The following is a 21836-nucleotide window of genomic DNA, read 5'->3' as shown; positions in this document are numbered from 1 at the left end:
GCCTAATTTGTCGAAAACGGTTATTGTCCAACCGTTATTGCTAATGTGCTAATGAAAAAACAGTACAAATTATTTACATTTGAACAACGTTTATGTATTTTTCACTAGAATAGTTAACAAGAATGCCATCAGGGAAACTAGTTAGAAAAACATTTGTCGTGTTCGGTTTTGTTATCAACTTTTCTATAAGATCTTACTGAGTGAAAAGTAAACCAAAAGACTTACTCGATCCACAAATTTTCACATTTAACATTAACAAGATAGAAATACTGATATAACTTATTAGGTTCATAGTCCTGACATAAATCAGTACAATTTTATGGTGTTCTTCGAGGTAAGCAATTAGTCTAGCAACAAATACCCAAACACGCTCGTACAAGAAGCATCGAGGAAAATCATCCGCATTTATGAAAATATGAACCAGAAAACCTCAAAATCCCTTTCCGACTTGCCTAATCTATACACCATGTAAGCATTGATAAGTTCTTCTTTCTTAAATTAAGCTTAAATTCGAAGTGGTTAGGTTAGTCTTCTTTGTCCTCCGGTCGGTAAGCTTGTCGGCTTTCACTATCTGCTGTGGAGCTGCTTCCAGGATCAACCTGGTTCTGAACTTTTCTTTGGGGAACATCGTCGTCGTCATCGCTTTTATTTAGTGTTTGTATGAGAAAGATGACTGCAACAATAAAGACGATAAGGTAAACAGTTCTAATGCTGATAAGTGAGTTGATGAAGCCAATAATCGATGGACCACTGATTGATTTCTTCACTGTTCTTCCTTCTCTATATCCCTCAAGGAATCGGGTTATTTGAGTCCCTTGATCCTCCTCCTCAAGACTTTCGGAACCTATAACCTTTTCAAAAGATAAATACAAACATATTTAGTGAACGTCAAACATTCAAGTAATATCTAAACTGATATGATATTATATATTTTGAATACAATATCAAACAATGGGTGATTCGCGGTCTAGCAAAATAAATAAAACACGGACTATATCATATCAATATCTCAAATAGAAGCAGAAATTCTTGCAGGGGTAACACTTGGTTTTGTGTTCTTTCAAGAAATTTTCGCCACAAATTCGGTAGTTTGTTCTCAAGCAAAATGATGCCTTGTTAAACCAACTAGTTTGGAAAAACACGTGCGTCTATATGACTTTAAACTTTTCGATGAGCATGTTCTTCCTAAACCAAAATCAAACTAGACTCGTAGGCAAGCAAAAGAGAAATTATAGAAAGTAAATAGAACTTAAACCTCAGATTAAGTCCAAATCACCTTTTCAAATAGTTAGATGGATAAGGATGCTCGTACTCATTTCAATGGGTATGAAGTGAGATTTTATATGCACGTGTTTTGTGTACTTTACAAAATCGCATTAGGTCAAGAAACTACCTCTAGAAGCTAATGTCATTTGTATAAATATAAAAGAAGTTAATCCAAAAGAAAAATTGTAAGGGAAAAAGGAAAATTGTATCTATTGGGAATTTCTGACACCTCAGTGTCAAACATCGACAATCATACTCGTGTCAGATATGCATAGGTCATTAGAGATTAAGTAGAAAGAAATAACCGACAAATATCAATATGTAGTATCAGAATAATAAATCCTATAAAAATATCAACTTACTGAGAAGTATTCTTCATTTCTATCCCAAACGATCATTTTAGGCAGTTTTGTCTTCTTATCGACATCAAATGTATCAGTGAAATCCTCCCATTGCTTGAATCCAACATATCCAAAAACCAAGTCCCGGTTAGCAGATGCTGCAGCTCTCAATAGCTTGATCAATTTCACTGATTTCTCATCTGTCTCGTCCTCCAAAATTGTTAGAACGACTTTCCTCTCATCGTCTGTCAACAATTTGAGTGTATCGTAGTTTATGGGCATAGACAAAGGCAGCAAACTTTGCTTGATAAAATCCTCCAGAAAATCTCCTGCTCGACATAAAACCAAATATTAATCGCCCTGCATATATTACTTGAGGTCTCGTGGACGTACATATAATTAAGAGATTGAATCAAAACTAAGTTCGGCAGACTAAGTTCGACAGAGCAAGCACGACGGGAAGAGAAAGCATGGCACGATAAAAGGTATATTAATATGATAATATGCTGTATGTGAAAGTATACTACTAGTCTACTACATTAATAAGTGATTTTCGTACTCTAACTATGTTCATATAGTTTGCATAATACCTTCATAAGGACCATAGAAAACACTTTGCTCATTATAACTTGGATGAATGGAAACCAAAGCAGGAACTTTGTCGAAATCATAAGTTATCATGACATCCTCGGAGAAATCTTTCGCTACAGCAAACCATGCTTTTTTCTTATACTTGATTGCCAATTCCGATATCACAGACTCGTTCAACCCGAAGCCGATATAAATAGGAAAGGATGTCCCAGCCGTTTCAATGAAGCTACTGATAGCCGTGTCAGACTGGAGAAGTGTGACATTAGGAGCAACAAACTTTTTTAAGAACCGAACAAGCAATTCTGCTTTCCTTGGACCATGATATTCTGTAGGGAACCCGTGAGTAAAGATCTTCAGAGTAGGAAATCCACTGCAATACACGACAAAATTGGGTAAGCGAACTTAAAGTTTAATATCTAGGAGAAGGAGTTCTCGTCCGTTTTGGATGAACAATTCTAGCAACCAAAATATCACTAGCCAAAGTAAACCAATTCGACAAGATTAATTTGAAGATCGAATAACATACTCAATTTCGTATTTTGAACCAAGACTTCTGAACTTGTCGGCATTTACTTTCGCAATTACAATGGGTTTCTCTAACCCAGCAAGTATAGGGGCAGCTGCATCTAACTGCAATTTAACATCTTACAAAGTCATTATTGAATTCCAATGAAATATAATCTCCAAAATATAATGTAAGGTAAAATCAATAAGGATTCATAATTAAGTTCATGCTCATAATAGATTTTCATGTTATTTTGTTCAAATCAAACCCTATTCCGAATTAAAATTAACTAATAAACTTATCAATCTAATTATCTTTTAAGCTTACCCTAGTCTCAATTAAGATATGAAACTTTACAAAATCAAATTTTCATATCTCTTTCTCATAAAAAAAAAAAAAACCAATCAAGGAACTTAAAACCCTAACTGCAAATTGATCATAGAAGAAAAGAAACCCAGATACCCAGATTGTTAATTAAGCAATCAAGAAACTTATAAGACTACCCAGATTGTCTAATCTTATTGTGCTACCCAGATCTGTACAAAATCAAACTTTGGGTATTTCTAGAGAGAGAGAAAGAGAGAGAGAGAGAGAGAGAATAACCTCAGGAGAGAGGCGTTTACAGTGACCACACCAAGGAGCATAGAAATCAACAAGGATGAAATCGAAAGAAGCAATAGCTGAATCGAAGTTTGATTCGTCAAGTTCCAATACGGTTCCATCAACTGTGAACTCATTACTTGTTGAGAGAGAAAGTGATGAAAAAACAGAGATTGCCAGAACCAGCAGAAGGAATTGAAGAGGATGATGAAGAACAAAACCCATATTTTTTGGAGTTGTTCCTAATAACATAAATAATCAGAAGAAATTCTAGGAGGATTTGGAATCCACCCTTCTTAGTTAAATTCTTGGTTGTTGTGTTCAGATCCTACTCTTTTACTCTCTGTTTATATTAGTACTTTTGTTAGGAGATTTAGATTGCAATTTTGTTTCCCTTTTTTTCCTTACTTTACAGGTTTACCCTTATATACTTTAAAATACTGTACTAGGTTTGTCCGGCTGACAAACCTAGTTTAACTACAACTTATAAGCCCAAGTACTTGGATGAGTTTGATTTGTCTGGACAAAACAAACGATCTAACTTATCTCTTTCATAACTGACCGAGTTGTTTCATTATATAGGATGAGTTTGATTTGTTTCGATTGATTTCGGTCTCTAACTTTCGACCAACGTGTTTCAATTGTTTCTTTTTAGCGAGAATTTTTCGAGCAATCGTTGTTTTATCTTTTTCATTCTTACTTTTATGTTTGAAATTATAGTGGAATAAGAATTATAGACATGGCACTTGACTCAGTCATAGGTAAAATAGTACAATGAATTATAGGCAGGAGTTGATTTAAGATTTTTACTTAGGGGATGCAGATTTATATACCTAAATAAATTTTTTTCCCAAACATAGTAATTAACAAAATTCTTATATTCATTAATTATATTAATACATTAACGATTACAAATGCAATTGACCTCTACGAGAGTTCATATTTTGAAATGTTCGCATAATCAACTCACTGTCAATTTCACTAAAAACTTCTTTTTCAATAATGACTACTAAACTATCATTCAGCCACATATCACTCATCTTGTTTCTTAAGCGTGTTTTAACTAGCTTCATAGCTAAAGCACTTTCAACGGAGGCAGTTGTAACCGGCAAAGTTAGTGCTAAAGTGATAAGCAAATAAACTAAATGATATGCTTTACCTCTTTTAGTTTCCACCAATACTCTAGCAAGAGCTCCAATCCCATTTAAATTTGAGAAATCATCATTCTGCCTCATATTGTAAATGTAATTATCAAGCTGAGAACTAAGTAGCATAATGTCAAGACTACTGAAATCTGACAGATAAAATTCATCAAGACGCATCAATTTACTTTTGTCAAAAAGGGCAAAATCTCTAGATGGACTTAAACATGCCATACAACGGAGCAACTCAGTATTCTTCTCAGTGAAACGAACATTTAATTCTTGAAGTTGCGTATCAATAACGGTATAGAAAATCTCCACTTGATAGTGATAAAAGTTTGTAATTTGTTGTGCATACCTCCTGCTTCTCCCTTGAACTATTCATTTGTTATTCCCAACAAAAGCTTCATCAAAATGTAAACAAAATACGAACTCAAAAGTTTCCATCTTGGATAACAAATCTATTATTTCTCACTTTTGATCCGCTTTAACAGAATGTGTAGCAATAACTTCGAGACATTTATCACAGAACCGATCATGAAAAATTCTAGCAAAGATGTTAAACTGTTATGGTGTGGACCCCAACGAGTAGCTCCAAATCGCCTAAGACTTGTTTCTTGATTTAAACCATAGTTGCTAGTTGAACTTGAATACTTGATTAGAAGAAGAAGAAGAAGAAGAAGAAGAAGTAGTAGTTATAGAGGTTTATGGCAGATGGATTGAAGTTTGTAGGGGTTTAGGGTAGATGAAATGAATTTTATAGGGTTTATAGTAGATGAATTGAAATTTATGGAGTTTAGGGTAGATGAATTGAATTTTATAGAGTTTATGGTAGATTAGTTGAAGTGTCTAGGGGTTTAAGATAGATGAATTGAATTTTACAGGTTTTAGGATAGTTGAATTGATTTTATAGGTTTTAGGGTAGTTGAATTGATTTTATATGAATTTAGGATATTAAAGGCTTAATAATTTCAAAACATAAAATTAATACACCACTACTACTACTACATTTTTTTCGGGCACCGAATGGATCCGTCCTTGATTATAGGTCTCTCTTTTGACCATGAATTATTCATATGGTAAAGAATTACTAATTGACATTTTTTAATCTAAAAAGTAAAGCTTGAAGTTGAAAGCTGTGTTAGATTTTTACCAAACCAAATACCTTCATGTTGTGTACTTGAGTACACTCTATATTTGATATTTCTCGAAATTACTAGGTATAAAGAAACTTTAATTCTTCCCGGACTCATTTTAAAATTAGATATGAGTTCCATATTGGTTAACAATATTATCTTGAAATAAGCCAGCTATTTCATCATTACCTAAACTTCTAATAAAGAGCAAAACCTTTCACTCTTTACCAAATAAGTTAACAAAAATTTGTAATTCAAAAACAGAGATAAACTAGAATATTAGATACATATGGAACATATTTTTGTTGATATAGTTGTACAGATTACGAAATAGTATTTTCTGCACGTGTTTTAACTTTATTTAATCGATAAATTTAGTCTCTTCGGGGTATTGTACTGCCCATGTGTTCTTCGAATTAGGGTGCCAAACAACACTTCAAAAGGAACTCAAGGTCAAAGTTAGTCCAAGAAACAGCTCCTTCTATACTGCAAAGGCATCAAATGATTTGTAGATATATTTTCGATGGAACCCATTGTCTTTGCAGAATCCATTAATCTTGGAAACCAAATATCATCTCGAACATACTTTAACGTCTGCGATTGTAGCAACTTCTGCCCCATACATGAAATGTCAATCTGCCATGAATCTTAATTTTAGAGAGCTAGTATAACCATTTAAAGGCTGATAGCAAAAACAAAGGAACAGTTCTCGAGCACAGAATTGAGATAATCCAATTTAAAGCAAGGTGTCAACAACCCTTGGTTGGATTGCTTACCAAGTTGATTTCCCCCTCTAGTTCTTAAATTCGAGACACAGATACTATACTACCTATTTGAAAAAAAATTAAAAGCATAATAATCCAAAGAATGAAATATATAGTATTTTGATCATGAAATATAAAAGCAAATGTTGCCTTCAAATACTATATATATCAATTGAAACTTCATTGACATTTCAGGTCTTGTTGAATGGGCCTAGTTTCAAGACTCGAATGCGTTCGAAGGTCCAATGCTGTAACCCTAGTTTTGTATGCTCATGCCCGTTCCTATGTGGTACCACCAAGCTTAGCTACACCCAAGGCCTCCAACTAAAGCTCAAGAATGAGTTGTCATAAGCTTCTGACAACTCAGACCCAGCTTTGGATACTTACACGAGTAACAATACTAATACCGTGGAAATTAAACTGATCAACCAACAATAAGAAACATCGAAAACGTATGCAAATTGAGGTACTGAGCCTCAAGTATTTTCAAGTTATAGAATACGTAAATATTTGATCATAATTTTTGGGTCACCTACTCCGATTGACTTGAAAATTGAAATCACTCAAAGATGATCAAAAGAGTTTGATTACAAAGTCATAGCCTCTATAAGTAGTAAATCTTATTACCAAGAGTTTAGCCCATTTATAAGCTACCACCCAACTTATTAAGGATTTTTGAGTGAGAGGCCCAAAGAATGGAGGGTAAATAAGCATTACCCCCAGTCCAAAAAAAAAATTAGAACCCAGTCCAAATTGTCAGGACAGCTCCCAGTTTTCTGGTTTTTATTTTATTTATCCCTCTTTTACCCCTCCACGGGAAAGTTCTGTGTTTTCTGACAATCTGACGGACGACAGCGAAGCAATTAATTCCCCGTACATGACGTCATGTCAGAGAAACATTCAGATTTTCTGAAAATTCAAAAATGGCGCCATTTTTTGACGAAATTTCAGCCAATTTTTTTGGATCCCTCCCATTCTATTTTGTTTCAACTCCTTCTTTCTTCTTATTTATACATCCAAAAATCTTCTTCATCATTCTTATTTTGTTTTTCACATTTTATCTTCTTCATCTCTTTCAATCTCTAAAAACATAAATTTTCTTTTCTTTCTCTCTCTAAAAGTTTTATTTTCTTATTTTTGGATGTTCATCATTCTTTTTTGTTTCACATTTTATTTTCTTCTTCTCTTTCAATCTCTAAAAACATCAATTTTCTGTTCTTACTCTCTCTAAAAGTTTTATGTTCTCATTTTTGGGTGTTCATCATTCTTATTTTGTTTCACATTTTATCTTCTTCATCTCGTTCAATCTCTAAAAACATTAAAGTTTTCTGTCTTTCTCTCTCTAAAAGTTTTATGTTCTTATTTTTCTTCTTCATCACTCTTATTTGTTTCACATTTTATCTTCTTCATCTCTAAAAACATCAAAGTACATAACCAAATGTCCAGTGCACAGAACCATTTCCGGTACAGGAGAAAATTCCCAGTTCAAAAGTGTCCAGTACTAAACCAAATGGCCAGTACATAGAACAATTCCCGGTGCACAAGAAAATTCCCCAGTACAAAAATGTCTAGTACATAACCAAATGGCGTGTACACAGAACAATTCCCGGTACACAAGAAAATTCTCACTACAAAAATTTCTAGTACATAACCAAATGGCTTGTACACAGAACAATTCCCGGTACACAAGAAAATTCCCAGTACAAAAATGTGTAGTACATATCTAAAAAATGACCAGTACACTAAATAGTTCCCGGTACACAAGAAAATTTCTTTATACAAATCAATGAAATACTACAAAAAATGAAGAAATTTGTTGAGATTGGAAAGAGATCAGAAATAAATCTGGAAAAAAAGAACGAAATTTGTTGAGATTGGAGAGAGAAATATGTGTGGGAGAAAATAAAAAAGAAATAAGAAATAAATCTGGAAAAAAGAACGAAAATGGCAAGTTGGTAAATTTTGTAATGGCAATTCTGTAAATTCGTGGAAAGTACAAGGTTTAATGTCAGGTGCATCAGACTATTTTCCAAAAAAATTCGCATTTCCCGGGAATTTTTCGGTGGCAATTTTGTGAATTTATGGAAAGTACACAGTCTGATGGGAGGCGTGTCAGATTATTTGTCAGAAATTTTCAAGTTTTCCGGGAATTTTTCGATGGTCGTTTCGTAAATTTCAAAAAGAAAAGGGTGTTTCGGAAATTCCACCCCTAGCCTGATTTTTTTGGACCTGCCCCTCATTCTTTATCTGCAGTGGGCCTGATACATATTGTTGGGCTGATTTTGGGCCTTTTGCCCAACCCCTCATGATAAATTAGACTTGTTAGCAAATTTTGATCATCATGACCTTTCTAATTTTCTCTTTCTACGGTTTCATCATTGGTAGTAAATCCATGCCCATCGTACTGCATGGAGCATGCGTATCTATCTAAAAATAATTTCTTTCATTGATTGGATTCTTTTCTATTTATAAAGATGTCAAATGAAGTTTTGAATTGACTTGCTAGCCACCCTATTACCTAAACTGCAATGATGATTAAATACTTTCTAACCTAGCTTTAAATCCCCTGCAGCGATCTCAACTCCTACTATAGAGTTCATTATATATAACCTGAGTTTACCCTTTAAATATTGATTAGTAATTGGGTTTAGCCCCTCAATTATTGATAATTTAGTTTACCCTCTTTGACTTGCTACTTTTTCAAGAACACTATGATAATGTTTGACATGTCCAAACAAAAGGCTTTTGGTATAGGAAGGACACTATTTAGTAAAGGCAGTGCGTTAGAAAGATCAATTTATGTATTTGCTATTCTTTTACCAAATTAGTTTAAGGAGGACGTTATAAGGATCATTTAATAAATAGTGTCAAAATAGAAGGACTTAGATAAAAATTAATAATAAATCTAATATTTTATTTACTTGTAGTTTCTCTCACATAAACAACCAAAACCCTAATATCGTCACTACTATCAACATCACCATTAGTGTTAAAATCCTAAAAAATTTATGGAGAGATCAAGCAATAAAATTACAAACTCTCTATGGAGATGAGTGTTGTGTTAGTCATCTAGGGTTTAGGTTTCTATCTCTATATCTCTCTTTTTGATACAATCAAACAGATTTAGGGCATTTCTCCTTTTCAGGATGTTTATCTCTCTTCTCTCTCTTTGATTCGATCGAAGGTTTTAGGTCGAACATAATTCTCTCTTCTCTCTCGAAGGTTTTTAGTCGAACAGGAGGATACTCTTTTTTCTCTCTTTTGGTCCAAAATAGTTTGATGGGAGGGACCAAAGTAAAAAAATTTGGGATATTTAAAAAAAAATGTTTATCCCTCCCTATTCTAAAAAGAGTGCTCTCCCTATCTAATGCACTGCCTTTGCTAAAAAAATGCTCTTCCTATACCAAAACCCAAAAAAAGACTACATAGAATAACGATCGTTAATACTATGATTTTAATTAGTAATTATAATATCTTACTTTAGTGTGGCGTTTAGTTAAGAATATACTTCGTAGAGATTTATAATGTCCGTAAATTATTTAATTTGTAATTCAAATTCTTGTATGTTAAACATGAGTACTAAGTCCAAGGAAATAATCTCAATTACTAATTATCTATTAGTCTTGCAGGGTAAAGTAAAACTTGTATAAGAGTTTCATTAATTAATGTTCTTGAGACACCCACTTAGCCAGTAAGATAGTAAAATTACTATAAAATCATCATACATATTTAACAATGATTAGTGTTAGAAAATGCTACAAGTTAAAGTCTACTCTAGGCCTATACGATATCAACTATCTATATTTTCGAGACAACTCTTCTTTCTCTTGATCGATTTTTTCGCTCTGGTTGTAATGTTGATTCCTCTTTAGATTTGGATTAAACTTTTGTTCTTCTATCATTTTTCTTGAAAAACTAATCAGTAGCAGCAGTGTCAAAATGCAAACTGTGACACCTAAACTTTCTAATAATTCTTTGAATTAATATTACTAACTTTAATTAATGGTATAAGAATATCATATGTTTATGATCTCAATAAATTTTAACTCAACAATATATCTTTTGTTTGTAAGTTTCAACAAAATGATTAATTGAGTAAAATGATCATTACCTAGAAATAATGTTTCATGCATATTGCATGAAGAAATTGTGGTATCACCTAAGTTTCCATGATTGTGGACATGACATAGTGAAAGATCTACCTATAAAGAGAAAAAAAAATAGAAAGAAAGATCTAGAGAGAGAAATTCAAAGGGGGAGATTGATACCTGAGCTTCATTTGTTAACCCTAGCTTTGTAACAAGATACTTCTTTACCATGAAAACAGTCACATCTTCATCCCTTCAAAAGAGAGAGAAAGAGAAGTAAATTAATACAAAAGAGTTTAGAGCACTTATGTCACCAAGAACCTCATCATTAACAAGAAGAAAAACTCAAAAGGTATGATTAGGTTTACCACTTTCATGTTCTTTTCACTTCTCTCTCTCTCTCTCTCTCTCTCTCTCTCTCTAACATGCACACCCATGAGTGGAAAATATACTTACTTGACTCTAACATACGCCTTTGGAATCTGTGGTAGCTCTCCATAATCTTCTCCTCCCTCCTGCTTCTTCCTCCTGTTAAAACATGGTTAAGATTTTTTTAGCAATGTCATGCATCTCTCTCTCTCTATATATACATATATATCTAGGGTTAAGTGATCACTTACCCACTCCCCAGAGAGGAAGAGCTAAGGCTAAACCAAATACCAGGTCTCTTAGATGAGTGATAATGGCATCTAGGAGTCTGAAAGAACAGTTTGTTTTGAGCATGACAATGATGAAAACCACCACCACCACCACCAGGTCCACCACCACCGACATTATTGATCAACTTCATCATGGGTGGAATGGCCCATGACGACGACGACGATGATGATGTGTTGTTATTGTTAGAGACGTTTTCATTACCATCTTTACTTTCAAACCCTAACCCTAATCTTGGAAAAGAAAGAGATAACCCAGATCCACCAGATAAACTTCTAGTTGCTGAAATTGAATTAATTGATGATTTTAACTCGTTTCTAGTTGAACCCACACTAGTAGTACTACTTAGTCCAAGCCCTAATTCTAACAAATCTTGTTCTTCATCATCATTATCATCTTCTTGTTGTTGTTCTTGATGTTCTTGTTCCACTAATGGATACATGCTAATAATCTACTAGTACTATTTAATTAATGGTGATTTTATGATCTGGGTGTTGATTGTTTATAGCAAAAGTAGAGAGAGAGAGAGAGAGAAACTAAACTTTACTACCTTTTCAAAATCAGAAAAAAAAGGTAATCTTGATGATCAGAACCCACGCCTTCTCTTTTTGTTCTTCTCTTTCTTCTATAACCTTATAATATTTAATGTTTTACTTTACTCTTTTGGGTATTTGTCTAGGTATGAATCCCAGCACGGAATGACATACTTGTTTCTATTTCCAATGCCTGGTTAGGTTTTTTTTTCTTCCAGTTGCAGGTTCACCTGAATCAATAATTCAACAAGTTAGGGTTTTTACGTTCCTCTTTGGGTACGTGGGATTATGGGGAGGATGACGTATGTTTGTCTGTCTTGTCCTCACGTTACATCTATAGGCACCCCTCATTTGATTTTGGGAGATGCTAGAGTGCCCAGTTCCGTGCCCACTAAAATGCCCATCTATCGTGGATTCACTAAAATAAGTGGAGACATCAGACGACTCTTGCTTCAAAGAAGAAATTGCTCGCTTAAGTTAAAACACCTTAGGAGCATTAGTTTGATGAAAACGATCAAATAAGTTACCCAAATATCGGCAGCGTTATCATCATAATAAAGAATAGATGAGCGAATACTAGGATCAACTGAATTAATGATCAGACTCGCAACCAAATCGGTGCAACGTTCCCAAGGATGAATATCATTAGAAGAAGTAGGTTTTGGGAAGGAACCATCAACAAAACCTAGTTTATCTTTGGCTCGAAATGCCTTCTTCATACCTCGAGACCAAGAAGCATAATTGTCCCCAGAAAGAACTGGGGTGATGAGAATTGTGGTGGGTGAATCAGAGTGATGAACGTTAAAAGGTGCATTGAATTGAGTAGCAACAGTAGCAGAGTTAATGTCCTCGGTGAAAGACAACGATTTCTCAAAGATATTGACCATTAGATATGGATTTACTTGTAACAATTTATCTCCTTGTACACAATCAAGTTGTCATTTAGGACAACTCCACAAACCTTATATGAATGATTACCTAGTCTATACACGAATATTTATGATACATTGTAAAGTGACATGTACATGTTCTTTAAATAAAAAAAGTGGCATGTACATTAATGGTACAACTACAATTAAGTGCATGGACAGGTTGATCCTCCTTAGTATTGTGTTATTTAATTACTAATCCACCTTTGTGTATAAGTGATCCGCTTCTTAATTATGATTTTGGCTTTTTTTTTTTTTTTTTTTTTTTGGAAGTCGGCTATGATCTACGTATGTTGTTACATTTGGCACTTGATACATCACAGATGTGATAAGCTCAATAACCGCCTACTCAAACACTAACAGAACCGGGCCTATAGCCCAACAAGACATGGCCTAAAGCCCAACAACATTATTTACACCCTAATAATCCCAATTCAAATAACCAAAGATTCCACCTTCTCTGGGATTCGAACCTGGGACCTCCAGGAATTTCTGGAGTTTATGTCAACACCTTGGAAGCACTTAGGCTACCAAATGTTGACGATTTTGGCTATTTCAAATGATCACTCACTTATATTTTATACTTTTGTACCAACCAAATAGAAAAAACAGCTTTGATGATTTTTACAGTGTTCCTCAGACCTCATAAGTATCGAATGTTGATTTTGAGTCATCGCTTTTTTTTTGAAATATCTTTCATTAATTAAATCATAAAGTTATTACAATACTTATCAACTAGCATATAAGGTACATTTTTCCACACTCTACTTGAATTCTTCTTTCGCCCCCATTTAGCTAAAGTGTCTGCACTGGAGTTGAGATTCCTCCTTGTGTACTGAAATTTCACCTCTTCAAATTCTTTTCTTATTTCCTTGATTCTCCGAACATGTATTAGTGATTGCCAGTGTATCGAGTGTCGTTTATTCCTGAGATGTTTGACAAGATTTATGTTGTCGCTTTCAATTATTATCTTCTTGTGGTTGTTGGCTTTAGCCCATTCCAATCCGAATAAAACCGCCATTGCTTCTCCTTCTTCGCTGTTTCTGGCTCTGGATGATTTAACATTAGCTTCTATGAATTTCGATTATGCATTATGGACAATAAAACTGATTCCAATATTGGATGTTAGATTGATAAAGGATGCGTCTACATTCATCTTAATATAATTTTCCGGCGGGGGCTGCCATTTTTCATTAGAATTTTGCATTATTACATTGTTTTTGATTTTTGGAAAATTTTCAATCAATTTTATGATTTTATCGAGATCATTGATTTCATGCTGGAAACAGTGATCACATCTCACTTTCCATAAAATTCATAATATAATCGAAAAGTGTATATTATTTACAGTATAGCTAAGATGAGTATTTTCTTCCCACGTGAAGATCCAGTCAGAGATAGACGTAATATTAGCAAAAATGATATTGTATTTAAACAATACATTTTTCGCCAACTCACAATGTAATAAAGCGTGTTCTATAGATTCAGTATACGTGCAATTTGGGCATATAAAATTATTATTGATGTATTTTCCTATTCTTTCTCTAACGGGTAGCACTTTGTTACAAATTTTCCATATGAACATCTTTATCCGGGGAACAGCAGGGAGAGACCAAATGAAGTTCCAATTGTGATGATTATTATTAGCATCGCTATTGTGATTGCTGAGGTATTGATACATAGGGGCAACTGTGAATTTATCCGATTTTGAGTCATCGCTTATTATTACAAAAGAGTCATATACTAAGTTTGACTATTAGTGAACTAATTAGCATGATTAGTTAGAGTTAATATTTTGACAAATTAATTGACATCTTTAGTTTGAGTAGCATAATTATATTTTTTTGGGTTAATAGTTAGTGTAGTAAAAATAACCGAAAAAAGGGACTTTGTTGTAAGTCAATGCCACATTGGTGGTGAGACGGAGTGTGGTGTTCCTCTTGGTGGTGAGATGGAGTGTGGTGTTACTCTTAAGAGGTTAAGCATCCTTCCCTAATGAGGTTTTTTAAAACCGTGAGGCCCAGGTGTGCCAAAGCGGACAATATGACTAGCAGTTCAGAATGTTGGTCCCACATTGGTGGTGAGATGGAGTGCGGTGTCCGCACTATCCTATAACCCGTTATCAACACGATTCACTCTACTATGATGTGGTCTTGGGAGAGTGTGTTGTAAGTCAATCCCACATTGGTGGTGAGATGGAGTGTGGTGCTCCTCTTAAGAGGTTAAGCACCCTTCCCTTGGGGGGCCTTTTAAAACCGTGAGGTGTAGGTGTGTCACAGCGGGCAGTATCACTAGCAGTTCAGAATGTTGGTCCGCACCATCCTATAACAGCTCATATAGTTTTTTTTTTTTTTGTTAAGCACTATATTTTGAGTTGGTTGGTTACTTACCTTGGTTCTATACTTCCATTATTTTGCCCGACCCACCTACCATTCAAAGAGCTCAAACCCTTGATTGAGGCCGAAATTTGATACGTCATCAAGATGTGATAAATACAAGGATCGCCTGAGTTAAAGTAGGAATGAAGGAGGCCTAAAACCCGACAACATATCAAAGAGACCTAAAACTTTGACGTAATTAAGTTTTGTTAAATACCCCAGTGACTCTATGTTTAATAATAGTAGCCACTGGACTCCCTAGTTTACCCAAAAGATAGTTTTATCTTTTTTTGTTTTATCTTCTTGTCAAGAGAAATGTTGTTTGACTCAAAATTGAGGTCCGTAAAACACTGATTGATTGGCTTCTCATTGAACGTGTTATTTCTCTCTCCACAGGGTCGTTCAACAAAAGTCTGTAACGATTTTTTTCTTCTTAAAATATTTCCTTTGATATTACGACTTTTTCTTCTCCCATCCTGAATATAAGATTGCACTTGGTGGTTCTTTTTCATTTTTTTCAAATTATCAACGGGTTGATGAGCCCAATCCTTACAAAATTATTGGAAATCTAACAATCCGATTGGAGAAAAAGTACAATCCACTCAAGAGGTCTGGACTCGAGTTATACCCCTATTATCATCACGCAATATCCTCTTTAGGTCTTCTAGAAAACACAGTCGGTAACATTTCAAAAGTCCCCATTGTAGTTTGCATTTTAGAAAGATAATATGTCGTCTGATTCACCTCACGGTACACATCTTTTATCAAGCATTCATGAAATTGCGACTAGAGTGCTCGATCTCACGATAGAGACGGGTAATTAGGACTTTCGTTCACATTTTTTGTCAGAACAGTAACGGTAAGTGAAGAATCAAATGCAGTCTTTACCTGCCTCCTTCCATACTTCAATGCCAATTGCAAACCCAGACGAACACCCTGCAGTCATGCGCTAGTACGGACTTTTTCCCTGTTTCAGTCGCGGCAGCAACTATTGGATCTCCTGAAAAGTCCGTTAAGAGTGCACCAAAGCTACCTGAAGAAGAATCGAAAGCCCCATCAGTGTTAATGAGGGTCTAACCAATGTCTAGTGCCAACCATGTGCATGTTTTTGCTGTTTTCATGGATAACGGAATCGATAGGTTCCATTGGTCCAAGATAGGTTCCATCGGTCCAAGATCTGTCTCGCCTCACTCGTCGCAATTGGTTTCCTTTTCCAGGCCATCACCTGGACTTTTACTTCACTAACAATTTCCTTAAACAATATGGGTTTGTTTCGCCTCACCTCGGAAAACCTTGTTGTTACGTTCAGTCCAAATGTTATAGATATATGTTGTGAAGACCAGGCTGCCTAGTCGACCATGTATGGTACTACCGTGGAACGTTTGTATACACTAGTTTATCTCCTCTGCCCAAATGCTGTGTAATTTCGGTTAATACCTGGCAATGACATAAGTTCATACCAAATAGTAAGCAAGAAGCTGTATTTGAACAAGATATGTTCGTCTGTTTCACCCTCCAATTGACATAAAGGGCATACCTCATCCATCTCCATACCTTACAATTGCAATTTGACTTTAATTCAGACCTCAGTTCAAGAGCTATCCACGCCATAAAAGAATGTTTCAGGACATCCTCCTTGCCCCACACTAGTTTGAACCATGGAACCTGAGTCCCTTTCCATCTAATAAAACTCACAAGTGTATTCACCTGACGATGTAATTTTTCGCACCACCTTGTCTTTCTCCAACCCCCTACTTCAACTTCTTGCAATATGTTAAAAACCTCCCCAGAATCTGTCGAACATGGCGCGAGAATGTCCAACTTCTTGCACTTGGTCGTTTTATCACTTACATGATTGCACTCTTTCGAAATCTTAAGAAGTTGCAAGATTGGCTTTTTAAGAAGTGGAAGGGTCTTGGGAGCTTAGGTGTGATTCACAAGTAATGTTACTAATTCTCGTATTTGATTGCAGTTAATTTTTGACAAGAGCTTAAGTGAAAGTTCCACATTTTCTTATCATTTTTAGCCTTCAATTTTGCCAACCTAAACTAGCACCAAATCACAAAAGGTAAAAAAGATTTAATGAGCTCTTGCTCAAAAGATGGTGATCTAGTAACCAATAGTATAATGTCTTGGTCCTCTCCCTCCACCCCATGTCAATTGGTTGAGTTGGAAGACAACAAACTTAACAAAACTTAATCAAGATCAAACTAAATCATCCGTAAGCTTCATCAACTTGAGATCTATTAGAGATGGATGAGATAGAATATCAACAAAACATATTCCTTCGATATTAACAAAAACCCAAGACAAGACACTGAAACTCTTGACAACAATCAGAAGTTATTACATCACAAGTTATCAAGACAACAATGGATGCCAATCTTAGTCTCAAGAACAATACATGAACATCCTCTTAAGAAAAGAAAAAAAAAAGTGTTTACCTCCACATTTGCCCATGCACCAGAAAAAGGTAGAGGAGATTCTACATTTACCTAAACAAAGAGTCGTGTATCGGGTAAGCATATCGGCCAACCTATTTAGGATACCCAATTCAGTAAGTAAAAAGAATAATACCAAATTCAGTGCACAAGCCTTCTGTTACCTGAAATACTTGAAGGAAAATGCACTGAAAGTGAGCTTCAATCATCATCTTCCTCGTCAGAACTTCCATCGCTACTATAATCACTGCTGGAATCATCATGATTAATATCAAGTTCGACATACCGAACTTGTATTGGTCCAGATCCTTTAGCTGCCACTGGTCGAGGTTGTTGTTCCTCGGCCTTACTTGGAACAATGGCATCCAATGGGGGCAATGGAACTGGATCCCCAGGCTTCCATCCAGGAGGCGGCAAAATTGGAAAATCGGTTGGCAATTCCACTGGCATCCCAGGTCGCCAACCTGATGGAACTGTAAGTTTTGGTGGAATAAGCCCTTGAACTGCCGACAAGTCGACATGGGGATTATTCTCTGGTAATGGTGGTGGTTCCATTAACGTATCAATAGTCTTTTCTTTACTTTCTATCTTAGGTAATCCAACATCGAGATCAGCAAATTGATATAGTAATGAAGCACGCATTTGTTCTTCTTGAGGAGCAGGTGGAAGAGCTCCCCTTAATGGAGCTTGACCCGCCCCAAATTCCGGTGGTGCAAATGTAGTATAACTAATCCGATGAGCATACGATAATATATCTGATAATTTCAATGAAGTTGCAATACTAGTAATAGAAGATGATGAAGATGGAGATTCATTATCATTATTACCCTCAAGTTTGGATCTTTTTGGACGACGATAATCAGCATAATCATCCACAAGGAGATCAAGAACTTGCTCAGCTTCTTTTAGCTTATTAGCAAAAGCAAGAACAGCAGAATCCTTAGCCCTAATTTCTCTAGCAATTTTTTGTTTAGCATCTTGAAGATTGAGAATTTCTTGAAGTTCAGCAACAGATTCGAATAATTGGGTTTGAAGAGAAGTGAAAACAGATAAAATTTCTTTGGTAGAAGTAGGGGTTGGATCAAGTGGAGGAGGATTTAGGGTTAGGGTTTGAGAAGAAAGGAAAGTAGGAAGTGAACCACGGAAAGAAGCAAGCCATGAAGCTCTATTTGGGGAAACTTCAAAGAGTTTGGTAGCAAGAGAAGCCATTTGAAGAAGAAGGGATTGAGCTCTAGAGAGAGGTGGGAGGAGAGAGAGTAAAGTTGAGGAGGTGGTTGTTGTTGTTGTGGTAGTAAGAGTGGTTATTAATGGAGATTGTTGTTGGTGGTGATGGTGTTGCTGGAGATGGTGTTGAGAGTTTTGTGGGGGGATTTTGGGTGTTGTGGGATTTGAGAATGATGGTGAATTAGGGTTTGTTAGCCCTAATCTTGCTGGAGATTGAAGCATTTGAGATTGCTGCGATTGTAACATTTTTGGGTTCTCTGGTTGTGGCTTCTTCTGTTCTACATAAGAAACCTTCGTAAAAATTGATCAGATGAGATCGCAGAAGTCAATAGTCTTTTAACCCAAGTTTCTTAAACTTATAGTTTTTTCGAAAAAAAATTCGGAGATAAGACAGTATGGTAGTAAGAGTAACTCCAACCTGCGACGACTAATCCAGCAGCATAAGCTGCTTCTGATGTTGTTTCAGTTGTTATGCAGTAGATATCCAAATTCAACTTGGGTGACTCACTGCCAGAGAACTGTTCACCTTTCTGCTTGCACTAGTTTGCAGATGTGGTTACTTCCTCACTTTGAAAAAGATCAGTAGATTTTTCGAAGTAAACAACAACTTGCTCAAAGTTTTTTTCAACCTCGTACAACTCCCCAATATCCTGCACACGAAATGTTGAGAAAGTTAAAGCAACCATTCAACATCACTTAAGAGAAATAGATGTAGCTTTATTCCCTGATAAAAAAAAACGTATTAGATACAAGAACATCGCTAGTATACAGAAATGAGAGTATTAACTATGAAGCCAATGTTTGAAGAATTTGGTACCCCTAAATTGTTTCTAATAAACCATATTTCAGAACAATCCCACCATAATTAGGGCAAATTTTAGCAATTTCATAGTTAGACCCATTTCAGAATTTCAGAATAATCATATCATATTTCATGAGGATATTTATAGTGATATTAAAGAAGTCTATGAGGAAATTTATCAAACAGATTATGGACGTGATGGTATTTCTAGCCAAACTGAATCTTACAATCTATTAAAAACACATAAACATTATAGTAAACAGGAAGAACTTAATTTAAATTGAAGGGTTCATTTTAGTAATAATGAAAACTTAAAGTGATCTACTCAGAAAATGAATGATGATAGCAATAGTCAGATAATGAAAAAGAAAACCGAGATCTTCCAACCTCGATCTGATTTTACTAAACCCTAGGCGTTGTTTTCCTTCTAAAATCGAGTGAAACCCTCCCAATTTCGAGCTGCTGTCGTTGGAGAGAGAAAAATCGAGTTAGACATTGAATCTCAGAAGGGTTTCAAGCTACATAGAGAATGAAGAAGAAGAAGAAAAACGAAACTTACTCACCTTGATCAGATTTGATGAAGCCCTAGTTGTTGATTGCAGGCCAAAATCGAGCTTGCAGAGAAGAAATCGGGTGAAGCCCTAGAACGAGCAGCTTAATCGATAGGTGTTTTGATGAAAGAAAGTGGATTTTATAGAAGTCCTTCTTTATAGTTAAGGCAAAACTTAAGGGAGTAAACTTCAAAATGGCTTCAAAAACTGCCCACCCTACACGTCAGACGCTATGCCCCGCTCACCCGGTGAGGATTCCGGCCCCTACTCCAATATGAATGGTATTTTCTTGTGTTATTGATCATAAAGGTGTATCTTTTTTTTCATAATTTTCATAATTTCATCCAAATCTTTGTGGACCATTTCGAAAAGAATCAAAGACAAATAGTAGTGGAGAAGTGGTACATTTAAAGAATCAAAATTTTCAAACCGTTCCATTATATATCCTTCAACCAAAGTGTGATTTACAGATTATATACCTTTCAGTTTTCTCAAAACTGAACCATCTAACTCTGACTTCAGTATTTCTTCATCATCTTGCATGACAAGTAGTATTCAGCTTATGATCTTGCTGAACAATCTTTTTTGTCAATTCAAAGCTTATTGGGAGGTATGATTTTCTTTTGAAGTAGTATATGTTCGAGCCACAATCTAAAATTTTGATCTTCGTTCTAATCATTGATGGTTTTGTGCTTAGCCGAATATCGAGTCATCTAAATAACAATGTTTCAACTCTATGGAACAACCAAGAAAGTGTGATCAACATTGTTTTCGCTCTTTTTTCTTACTTTTTTTTTTTTATAGTTTTACACGATTCTGATGTTGCTCATTACCCGAAAATTTGTGTTTGGTCTGAGAGTTAGGTGGTATTTGTTTTTCTAATGTTTGAATCTGACACCTGAATTTGACTTGTCCGAATCTAAGTCATCAAAGTTTGATTTGTCTTAGTCAGGACCACAATAGTCGTTATTTTAGGTAGTTTTAGACATTGGGCTATTAACTTAGATATATTCTAGGTCGCACTCAAATTGCCAAAATTAGCTCATGGCAATCGTTCAGACAAGTCACTAGCACAAACTAGATAATAAAAACCAACGTCCTAAAATTTGAGTCTACTCCGTTCAGACTTCGAGTCGAATTTGATTCTTTTGTATTTTCAAACACATGACCTTAGTATTATTTGATCAACTACAACCTTAAAAGTGAACCTTCATAAAAATGTAAAAATACTCTTGTTTCTCTTCTTAGCAAGTAGAATTCATGAGTTAATCAATCTAGAGAGAGATGAAATCTGAAAACTTATTTATTAAATTCAATACGACTTCAATTAGCAAATCAAATACCAATGTAGTTGTAAAAATGTAAAAATTACACCAATAGCTTCACCTCACCTCCTCCACACTTTGTCTCTCTACTCAATTATAAAGGGAACTGAAATCAATAACATCATCAAAATCACTAGGACTAGTACTAGTAAGTCTACTCTCATCTTGTGCGACCAATTCGGGAAGGCGAGTTGTTAATGGCTGTGTTTGATGATTATAATATTGTTCACAACCCGGATAATTAGGAGTTGAAATCAATTAGTTTCTTCCATCTCAAGATGAAGAAGCAAAAGAAGAAACTTGAGGAGTCGATCCATGGACTTGGTAATAAATAGATCAAGAAAGAAAGTAGCTAGCTAGGGTTCTTCAAATAAAACAGAGAGCCAGGGCTAGGGTAGGGGGAGAGGAGAGTGAATATTTATCTGTCTGGAGGAGGAGGAGGAGGAGTTGTGTTGTGAGAGAATGTAAAGTAGATGTCAACATGTCTGGTGCGTTGGAATGTTTGATTTGGTTTTCCTTTAGCATGTTTGTTGTTTTGGAGTGTTTACGTCAGTATATCCTGG

At 35.2% G+C, this 21836-nt stretch overlaps 4 protein-coding genes across 13 annotated transcripts; all 4 read right to left on the bottom strand.

The window, feature by feature from the left end:
• Positions 1-224: 224 nt before the first annotated feature.
• PDIL5-2 (PDI-like 5-2) lies at positions 225-3850 on the bottom strand. The gene is made up of 5 exons (XM_086647604.1): positions 3307-3850; positions 2725-2828; positions 2198-2568; positions 1629-1936; positions 225-851 (listed from the first exon to the last, which is right to left on the bottom strand). The coding sequence occupies exons 1-5, from the start codon at positions 3553-3555 to the stop codon at positions 525-527; spliced, it is 1359 nt and encodes a 452-aa protein (XP_086503730.1). The 5' UTR covers positions 3556-3850; the 3' UTR covers positions 225-524.
• A 1919-nt stretch (positions 3851-5769) lies between these two features.
• On the bottom strand, positions 5770-11868 carry LOC147532337 (uncharacterized). The gene is made up of 4 exons (XM_086649176.1): positions 11054-11868; positions 10890-10961; positions 10614-10686; positions 5770-6217 (listed from the first exon to the last, which is right to left on the bottom strand). Exons 1-4 carry the CDS (start codon positions 11530-11532, stop codon positions 6041-6043), a joined length of 801 nt encoding a protein of 266 aa, XP_086505302.1. The 5' UTR covers positions 11533-11868; the 3' UTR covers positions 5770-6040.
• A 207-nt stretch (positions 11869-12075) lies between these two features.
• On the bottom strand, positions 12076-12510 carry LOC147532336 (uncharacterized). Its single transcript, XM_086649934.1, has one exon. It carries the CDS (start codon positions 12508-12510, stop codon positions 12076-12078), a length of 435 nt encoding a protein of 144 aa, XP_086506060.1.
• A 4647-nt stretch (positions 12511-17157) lies between these two features.
• LOC147532335 (mediator of RNA polymerase II transcription subunit 4-like) lies at positions 17158-20691 on the bottom strand. Of its 10 annotated transcripts, none has more exons than XM_086648438.1 (4): positions 19961-20330; positions 19723-19859; positions 17536-19245; positions 17158-17466 (listed from the first exon to the last, which is right to left on the bottom strand). In XM_086648438.1, the coding sequence occupies exon 3, from the start codon at positions 18839-18841 to the stop codon at positions 17573-17575; it is 1269 nt and encodes a 422-aa protein (XP_086504564.1). In that variant the 5' UTR covers positions 18842-19245; positions 19723-19859; positions 19961-20330; the 3' UTR covers positions 17158-17466; positions 17536-17572. The 10 variants fall into 10 exon arrangements, with proteins under 10 accessions (XP_086504564.1, XP_086504556.1, XP_086504560.1 ...); XM_086648430.1 differs by having other exon boundaries at positions 17158-17425; positions 19785-19859; positions 19961-20324; XM_086648434.1 differs by having other exon boundaries at positions 17158-17425; positions 19961-20251.
• Between the last annotated feature and the right edge of the window lie 1145 nt (positions 20692-21836).

Source organism: Eschscholzia californica, unplaced genomic scaffold (genome assembly GCF_041429995.1).
Source record: "Eschscholzia californica isolate CP2 unplaced genomic scaffold, dmEscCali1.0.p SCAF_6, whole genome shotgun sequence".
Lineage (NCBI taxonomy): Eukaryota > Viridiplantae > Streptophyta > Magnoliopsida > Ranunculales > Papaveraceae > Eschscholzia > Eschscholzia californica.
This window is presented reverse-complemented; position numbering and strand designations above follow the sequence as displayed.

What these genes read in the sequence shown, in the direction of transcription:
- PDIL5-2 (XM_086647604.1), bottom strand. Translation starts at nt 3,555, where the DNA reads ATGTTATTAGGAACAACTCCAAAAAATATGGGTTTTGTTCTTCATCAT. An exon ending in GGTTCAAAATACGAAATTGA is followed by an intron (nt 2,569 to 2,724) that starts GTATGTTATTCG and finishes CGTGTATTGCAG; the next exon opens with TGGATTTCCTACTCTGAAGA. An exon ending in GAAATGAAGAATACTTCTCA is followed by an intron (nt 852 to 1,628) that starts GTAAGTTGATAT and finishes TCTTTTGAAAAG; the next exon opens with GTTATAGGTTCCGAAAGTCT.
- LOC147532337 (XM_086649176.1), bottom strand. Translation starts at nt 11,532, where the DNA reads ATGTATCCATTAGTGGAACAAGAACATCAAGAACAACAACAAGAAGAT. An exon ending in TCTTCCTCTCTGGGGAGTGG is followed by an intron (nt 10,962 to 11,053) that starts GTAAGTGATCAC and finishes ATGTTTTAACAG; the next exon opens with GAGGAAGAAGCAGGAGGGAG. An exon ending in GGTTAACAAATGAAGCTCAG is followed by an intron (nt 6,218 to 10,613) that starts GTATCAATCTCC and finishes GATTCATGGCAG; the next exon opens with ATTGACATTTCATGTATGGG.
- LOC147532336 (XM_086649934.1), bottom strand. Translation starts at nt 12,510, where the DNA reads ATGGTCAATATCTTTGAGAAATCGTTGTCTTTCACCGAGGACATTAAC.
- LOC147532335 (XM_086648437.1), bottom strand. Translation starts at nt 18,841, where the DNA reads ATGTTACAATCGCAGCAATCTCAAATGCTTCAATCTCCAGCAAGATTA.